Source organism: Salmo salar, chromosome ssa26 (genome assembly GCF_905237065.1).
Source record: "Salmo salar chromosome ssa26, Ssal_v3.1, whole genome shotgun sequence".
NCBI lineage: Eukaryota > Metazoa > Chordata > Actinopteri > Salmoniformes > Salmonidae > Salmo > Salmo salar.
Genome location: NC_059467.1, coordinates 27,012,576 through 27,021,622, shown reverse-complemented (window position 1 = coordinate 27,021,622; position 9,047 = coordinate 27,012,576). Strand labels below are relative to the sequence as shown.

The following is a 9,047-nucleotide window of genomic DNA, read 5'->3' as shown; positions in this document are numbered from 1 at the left end:
TATAAACTACATTAAAAAAAAGCTTGTATAATCTGAAAGACCACCATCTCTCATTTACCTGTTTTCATTTGATAACTAGTCCATCCCATGGACTATCATGTGTAGTCCCAGTTTTTTGTTCTTTTAGAGCAACATTCATCCACAAACATTTGACAGTTCCAAGGCATCCATATTATCGGGAGTGATTTTATTGAACTTGGAACAAGTAACATGAAACCAATAGCTGTCAAAATTATCTACATGCATAATATACATCATTGTAAAACATGAGAAGATGTAAATTAGTCAATAATGCTACAGTTCTGATGGGTTTTGAACAGAAGAAAATACGTACTTTACAAAAACAAATTGTTCAGTGGTTCCTTGCATCATATATAAAATGACACCGGGGCTTGACACAATGATCCACTTTCACCAACTGCATCACACACGATTGGATGACTCATCATACAAAATGTACATGAGTAAAACGTCTTAAACAGTGTACACAACTCAATACATAATGAGCTTCAGATAGGAAATGTATTACAGATGCAACACATTGAAATTCCATGTTTTACAGAAACTATTCTAAACATCTGAATGGAATTTACAAATTCACTGAACTCCACTAAAGTTCAAGACAAACCAACAAATATAGCAGCAGTATGCATTTTTACATTTAGCAGACGCTCTTACCCAGAGCGACTTACAGTAATGAGTGCATACATTTTCATACTTTTTTCGTACTGGTCACCCGTGGGAATCGAACCCACAACCCTGGCATTGCAAGCGCCATGCACTACCAACAGAGCCAAATAGTTTACATAAGGCAAGTTCAAAGTGCTCATTGAATCATTCCTAGTCAATGATCCAGTTCCACTACCTGGAAATCAGGTATAAGACTGTAAAGTGCAAATTTGTATCACACCATTCCAAACCCTCACACTGGCAACAGAATGTTCTAGCATGCTCCCACATCCCATTAAAAACAAAAATCGGCTATGTTATTTAATACCAATTGCCAGAACATGCCAAGAGATTGGGAAGGTAACAACCCTTTCACTCTTTAGAATCAAATAAATTTGGTCCATTGTCTTACTAACCCTTTCCAAGTACCAAACAGTAAGAACTATAATAGTCGGTTGTACACTCTGAAGCCCATCTCTCCATGTCTGCCTAGGGAGGCCTTCCCAGGTCACTGTCGAGTGCAACCAAGGTTGTTTTCATTAGCGCACACGGTAGCAAGAAATTTTGCAACAGAAAACAAGCATTTCTAATTGGACAATTTCAGGTAGTCCCTCTCTGTTTTGGCCCGTTTCTTTTCTTTCCCCATGTCGTGCCTAGTGAATATGACCCAGTCTGATACCCATTTGGGTTGACAGTTGGCCTGCTCAGTAGATGGTCAGGCTGACTGAGCGGTTCATCTTCCTGCCAATGAGCCTGGAGCTCCTGCTGGACCGGAGGGTGGAGCGCGTCAGGACCCTATCTGAGATCAGAAACTTCTCTTCTGCAGCTACTTTGGCCTGCTGGGCCTTTTTCAGCTCCCTGCACGAGGACAATCACATTGTTAGAGAAGCCATTCATAAATACCAAGAAAATAGTAATTACATCTGAAATGGATTCCTGAATCATTAGAGTAAGTAGCATCATGTCATTTTTCACACAACAAACACTAAGTTGTAGTATTCTCCCTAACATTCATACTTACGATATGATAAGTGAAAAAGGAATGAAAGCCTTGAGCCATGACATATGAAGAGGGTACGTACTTCTGCAGTAGCGCATTTTTGAACTTCTCTGCGTTCAGTTCCACACGGAGCTGGTCAGCGCTCATGCGGGAGGCAGTGAGGAGGACGGGGTGCTTGGTGAGGGAAGATGCAGACGGCCTACTGGCAGGGTCAGGGTGGATCATCAACTGCAGCACACAGAATTCATTAATACCACTAATTAAACATTATTACTACCGCCTGTCCTGCACACAAACCACCATTACAGAATGAAGCACTGCATCCAACATGGCACCCTAAACCCATTATAGTGCACTACTTTTGACCAGGTCAAATATGCGCATTATGTAAGGAAAGTGTACCATTTGGGAAGCACCCCTGGTCGTTTCTAGTCATACCTTCAGTAAACTTAGGAATTCCTGTGAGAGCACTTGAGGTATCGCAGGTAGTTTTCCTTGTCTGATGTCATGCCACTTGTCACCATTAGTTGGGAGTGGTTCAGCTCCTGAGGCACTGATCACAGTCAGTGCTAGGGCAAAAATATCTGCCCTGGTGAGGTTTCTGTAGTCCTGAAAAACACATTGGTCCAATACATGATTTTGGATAATTGAACAAATTAGGTGGTATGGGGGAGGATTTATCCAATTACCTCTTGTAAGACTTCATTGACCAGGTACCTGCTGTCCCCTTCTTCAACTTGAGGATTGTCCATTCTGGTCACATGGCCAAGATCACCTGGGGGAAAAAAATACAAAAACTGAATCCAGCTGCCTGGTCAACAAGTACACTCAATTATTAGCTTGTTCCATTTGCATGATATATATTTTTTTAATAGTACCTATTTTGTAAACAACATTTCTATTTGGTCCTTCCTCATCGTCAAATTCATCGACACACACCACAGTCTTCCGGGATAAGAAGATGTTGCCTGAGAAAAGTAAAGCACAGCAAGCGTTAAATCATAAATATTCTAAATGATTTCAATAGCTTAGCTGTATCCAAAACTCTGCAGCTACTTACTTGGCTTGATGTCCATGTGAACCAAAGAGGTAGAGTGAATGTACTTCAGTCCACGGGCCACCTGAAGGAGAAGGTCCTTGAGGTCCAGCTCAGAGAAGAAGTGCATGGTTCTGTAGTTCTCTGTGACCACGTCTGACAGTGTGCCGCCGTTACAGTACTCATTCTGTATGAGCATGTGGTCGTCCTCTGACCAGGCAGAGTAGTACCTCACCACATGGGGGTGCTGTCCCAAGACCGCGTGGGCATACACCTCCCGGAGTGCATTCTGTCTGTGGAAAACAGAACACAATATTAGCACAAAAATGGCATGGCATTAAGGTCAATGAGTCGTTTAAATTTACACTTGGATTGTCAGCTTTTCAAAATCCATGGGATTCTCTTACTCATCTACAGATCCAGCGAGGGGATTCTTTGAGCGTTTGATGGCATAGATGCAGCCATCGAGTCTTTTCACACATTTGAAGACGGAGCCAAACTCCCCAGATCCTATCTTCTCCAGCTCATGAAACTCTGTGGCATATCTTGATATCATGTTGCTATCCATAAGAGTCATTCTCTGCAAGTAAAGGACAGAGTTGCTTAGAAACTTATCTTAAGTAAAATTTCAGTGTGTGTGTGTGTGGGGGGGAAATAAAAGTATATTTGTGATTACAAAAATATACCTTTGATGGTGGAATGATGTCCTCTTCACACTCTGCATCACTGGCTTCCATGTCCTCTCCACATGAGCTTTAGAGATAAAGGAAAGTAAACAAAATGTGTTATATAACATTCCAACCACTGGAGGGCAGACAATCCCTACAAGTGTACATTGTGAGTGTAACCATGTGGCTTTGGGTTGCTACCAACAAGCATGCAATAGTCAACAGATTTAATGCACACTAGATCTAGAAGCAGGTCTGAATCTATTGTAAACTAAGAATAGGCCATGCTCCATTTACACCGACAGGAATACAAATCTCCCAATTCTAAGATGCTTCTTTTTTTGTATAACAGTCATAAAAGGAACTTGATTTGTGACACTGTAGTAAAATGTGATCTAATTTACAACACTAACTGCAACTACTTTTGATTTTTATAAAATGATTCTGACAAACAAGAGTTCCACAACTACCTTAGGATAGGGGAGAGTATAAAGAGAAAATGGAGTTTGTTTGAGGTTAGTAGATACTGAATTGACTGTCCCACAAAATCCCAATGTAACACATGGTAAATAATGACATCAGTACAAGGTGCTTCTCTTACTCATTCCTGTGTGATCTCTTTCTGTTGTTCCTTTGTAACATTGCTGTCTGGATCAGTAATGAGTCAGGGGTGAATGGATTGATGTTGATCATGGGTGCCTGTCTACTCCTGCTGTCTGTGTGTGGTCTTCCTGTTGAGTCCCCATTCATGTAGACACCTACTCCTACCCGGCAGACTGTGGATCCTGTGGCCACCGCCCTGGCTCTGGACAACAGACTCTGAAAGAGAAAACAAAACATTACATTAGATAAGAATAACATGTATGGTTGGTGAGGGTCATTGAACACAAATATGGATAACAAGTCACAAGGAAATCAATGATTCAGGGAAAACTATGCCATTGCCTGTAACAAATGGTAAAATAATCAAACTATTCTTCAGTCTTCTCATGTTCAAACATGTTGAAGACAGAAATAGTCATCTTGCACAGTGGCTGGTTATCTCTAGCTGAAAACATTACATTCTGGATTTGATAGATTAATTTGAGAACAATAACATGTTACTGTAGTTAACCCACCTTAGGTGTGTGGGGGACATCAAATAGTCGGAGTTTTCTGAAGGTTTTATGGGGCGGTGTGTCGGGACAATCGGGAATGGGAGAGCTTCCATCCTCCTGATTGTCGGAAAACTCCGGGGACGAGCTGTTGTAGTAGGGCCGGGCCCCTTTTCTCGGAGAAGGGGACCCACTCATCAAGTCAGTCCCTGTTGATTTTTGGGGAAAAAGACATCCAAATCCCTCATCCCAATGTTCAACGCGATCCTCCGCGGTAGCTGTCTTCATGGTGCCGTTACAGACGTCTTGGTTAAAGTTGGAGTTGTGTCTCGGCGATTGCACTGGGGAGTCCATTTCGGCGAGACTCGACTCGGCTCCAATGCTGTTGTTGCCATCGTCCTCTCCATCACTCTGGTTGAAGTCTAGTCTCTGTCGAATAAGTCCCATCTTTTGGGACGTACCGACGAACATTCGGCAACTGAAACTCATCACTTCCCAGACGCAGTAACGTTGGCTATAGCGTAAAAGTGGCTAGCTAACTAAACACCGCTAGCCAAATCGTTTATAAATTATCCCGAGTAGCTTGACATCAGTGTGCCCATGGCGCTACAATCTTGAGTCAATTTGTAATCCAAAATGACGTGGCTAAATAAATTAGCTAACTTTCGCTCACTGGCCTTGCAAATATGTTAAAGCGGTTAGCTAGCTACAGTGGCATGGTAACGCGTTAGCTTCGTTCAATGAGGAGCAGAACACCGTACTGGCAAATTAACAATATATTATGCTGAGCGCTTATTTACTACAAAAAACAATCATTAATTTAGTACTTGTGTTTAGCTGTCAAAATACTCCAGTCGACTGTTTGTTTACCTGAAATATTGTCACAATCTGTCCTGCTCCGCTTCCCGCGACCGTTGGCAGAATTATTCCAACCTAAATTTCTTCCACTCTTCAGCCAATGAGAACACATTCCTGAATTTTGAAACGTGGGCGTTACTTCCTTCGAAGCAAATTTTACGTCACTAAATGGATATTTGACAGACGTCACTTTGGCGCGAATTACATGTACATTTACATTTAAGTCACTTAGCAGACGCTCTTATCCAGAGCGACTTACAAAATGGTGCATTCACCTTATGATATCCAGTGGAACAACCACTTTACAATAGTGCATCTAAATATTTTAAGGGGGGGGGTTAGAAGGATTACTTTATCCTATCCTAGGTATTCCTTAAAGAGGTGGGGTTTCAGGTGTCTCCGGAAGGTGGTGATTGACTCCGCTGTCCTGGCGTCGTGAGGGAGCTTGTTCCACCATTGGGGTGCCAGAGCAGCTAACAGTTTTGACTGGGCTGAGCGGGAACTGTGCTTCCTCAGAGGTAGGGGGGCCAGCAGGCCAGTGGTGGATGAACGCAGTGCCCTTGTTTGGGTGTAGGGCCTGATCAGAGCCTGAAGGTATGGAGGTGCCGTTCCCCTCACAGCTCCGTAGGCAATCACCATGGTCTTGTAGCGGATGCGAGCTTCAACTGGAAGCCAGTGGAGAGAGCGGAGGAGCGGGGTGACTTGAGAGAACTTGGGAAGGTTGAACACCAGACGGGCTGCGGCGTTCTGGATGAGTTGTAGGGGTTTAATGGCACAGGCAGGGAGCCCAGCCAACAGCGAGTTGCAGTAATCCAGACGGGAGATGACAAGTGCCTGGATTAGGACCTGCGCCGCTTCCTGTGTGAGGCAGGGTCGTACTCTGCGAATGTTGTAGAGCATGAACCTACAGGATCGGGTCACCGCCTTGATGAATTGAATCCTTGGATCTTTTTTTTAGCCTTTGAGGCTTTTAATTCATTTGTCCGCATCATTAGTCCTCATTGTACTGTAATTTTTTATTTCACCTTTATTTATTTAACCAGGTAAGCTAGTTGAGAACAAGTTCTCATTTACTACTGCGACCTGGCCAAGATAAAGCAAAGCAGTGCGACACAAACAACAACACAGAGTTACACATGGAATAAACAAGCATACAGTCAATAACACAAAATAAAAAAATTAAGTCTATATACAGTGTGTGCAAATGGCGTGAGGAGATAAGGCAATAAATAGGCCATAGTAGCAAAGTAATTACAATTTAGCAGATTAACACTGGAGTGATAGATGAGCAGATCATGATGTGCAAGTAGAGATACTGGTGTGCAAAAGAGCAGAAAAGTAAATTAAAACAATATGGGGATGAGGTAGGTAGTTGGGTGGGCTATTTACAGATGGACTATGTACAGCTGCAGCAATCGGTTAGCTGCTCAGATAGCTGATGTTTAAAGTTAGTGAGGGAAATATAAGTCTCCAGCTTCAGCGATTTTTGCAGTTCGTTCCAGTCACTGGCAGCAGAGAACTGGAAGGAAAGGCGGCCAAAGGAGATGTTGGCTTTGGGGATGACAGTGGGATATACCCACTGGAGTGCGTGCTACGGGTGGGTGTTGTTATCATGACCAGTGAGCTGAGATAAGGCAGAGCTTTACCTAGCATAGACTTATAGATGATGTTCCTGTTTCCGGTCACAACTTGCAGACTTGTTTACGCTGCTGTGCGTTTTTGTTGCCGATCTTACTTTGATACCTGACGGTTTTTTACTTTTTCATTACCGTATATTTTTACTTTTTCCCTCACTCAACTTTTTTCATTCAACTTTTTCACCCCGGAGGTTTTATCTGGACATGGTTCGTCAGGACTTCAAACAGCCGAAGCTAAGTAACATTAACATGATGCCTTCTAATTGCAGTCGTTGTACTTATAATATACAGGAGAACGATCGCCTTACGGCAAGGATAGCTGTGCTGCAAGCCCAGCTTCAGACGCGATCGTTAGGCAAGGGTAATTTCAGTGTAGGAAAGGATGAAACAGCGTCTGTGCCACCAGTAAGTACAGATAGTAACGTTAGTATAAACCCCCTCGCACGGTCCCCGCAGCCGGACATCTTTCTCATGGCTTCTGGAGGGAAACGCTGTAGGAATGCTCAACCGGTGTCGCTTATTCAGCCGACAGAAACTTTCAACCGGTTCTCCCCATTAAGCGAGTCGGAGTCGGAGGCCGAGACTTCTCTGGTCTCTACTCCTCCCGTTGTGGGGTCTGAGACGCCGACGGCTCCCACCATTAGCTCTGACAAATTGAAAACCCTAGTCATTGGCGACTCCATTACCCGCAGTATTAGACTTAAAACTAATCATCCAGCGATCATACACTGTTTACCAGGGGGCAGGGCTACCGACGTTAAGGCTAATCTAAAGACGGTGCTGGCTAAAGCTAAAACTGGCGAGTGTAGAGAGTATAGAGATATTGTTATCCACGTCGGCACCAACGATGTTAGGATGAAACAGTCAGAGGTCACCAAGCGCAACATAGCTTCAGCGTGTAAATCAGCTAGAAAGATGTGTCGGCATCGATTAATTGTCTCTGGCCCCCTCCCAGTTAGGGGGAGTGATGAGCTCTACAGCAGAGTCTCACAACTCAATCGCTGGTTGAAAACTGTTTTCTGCCCCTCCCAAAAGATAGAATTTGTAGATAATTGGCCCTCTTTCTGGGACTCACCCACAAACAGGACCAAGCCTGGCCTGTTGAGGAGTGACGGACTCCATCCTAGCTGGAGGGGTGCTCTCATCTTATCTACGAACATAGACAGGGCTCTAACTCCTCTAGCTCCACAATGAAATAGGGTGCAGGCCAGGCAGCAGGCTGTTAGCCAGCCTGCCAGCTTAGTGGAGTCTGCCACTAGCACAGTCAGTGTAGTCAGCTCAGCTTTCCCCATTGAGACCGTGTCTGTGCCTCGATCTAGGTTGGGCAAAATTAAAAATGGCGGTGTTCGCTTTAGCAATCTCACTAGTATAAAGACCTCCTCCATTCCTGCCATTATTGAAAGAGATTGTGATACCTCACATCTCAAAATTGGGTTACTTAATGTTAGATCCCTCACTTCCAAGGCAGTTATAGTCAATGAACTAATCACTGATAATAATCTTGATGTGATTGGCCTGACTGAAACATGGCTTAAGCCTGATGAATTTACTGTGTTAAATGAGGCCTCACCCCCAGGTTACACTAGTGACCATACCCCCGTGCATCCGGCAAAGGCGGAGGTGTTGCTAACATTTACGATAGCAAATTTCAATTTACAAAAAAAAAACAACAATGACGTTTTCGTCTTTTGAGCTTCTAGTCATGAAATCTATGCAGCCTACTCACTCACTTTTTATAGCTACTGTTTATAGGCCTCCTGGGCCATATGCAGTGTTCCTCACTGAGTTCCCTGAATTCCTATCGGATCTTGTAGTCATAGCAGATAATATTCTAATTTTTGGTGACTTTAACATTCACATGGAAAAGTCCACAGACCCACTCCAAAAGGCTTTCGGAGCCATCATCGACTCAGTGGGTTTTGTCCAACATGTCTCTGGACCTACTCACTGCCACAGTCATACTCTGGACCTAGTTTTGTCCCATGGAATAAATGTTGTGGATCTAAATGTTTTTCCTCATAATCCTGGACTATCGGACCACCATTTTATTACGTTTGCAATTGCAACAAATAATCTGCTCAGACC

At 43.6% G+C, this 9,047-nt stretch overlaps 1 protein-coding gene across 2 annotated transcripts; it reads right to left on the bottom strand.

Annotated features, from left to right (window-relative positions):
- Nucleotides 1-166: 166 nt before the first annotated feature.
- On the bottom strand, nt 167-5,440 carry LOC106587548 (wee1-like protein kinase 1-B). 2 transcript variants are annotated; one of them, XM_014176044.2, is made up of 10 exons: nt 5,338-5,440; nt 3,975-4,192; nt 3,392-3,458; nt 3,113-3,285; nt 2,730-2,998; nt 2,548-2,637; nt 2,359-2,444; nt 2,108-2,278; nt 1,752-1,897; nt 167-1,527 (listed from the first exon to the last, which is right to left on the bottom strand). In XM_014176044.2, the coding sequence occupies exons 2-10, from the start codon at nt 4,121-4,123 to the stop codon at nt 1,374-1,376; spliced, it is 1,305 nt and encodes a 434-aa protein (XP_014031519.1). In that variant the 5' UTR covers nt 4,124-4,192; nt 5,338-5,440; the 3' UTR covers nt 167-1,373. The 2 variants fall into 2 exon arrangements, with proteins under 2 accessions (XP_014031519.1, XP_014031518.1); XM_014176043.2 differs by having other exon boundaries at nt 4,492-5,428.
- Between the last annotated feature and the right edge of the window lie 3,607 nt (nt 5,441-9,047).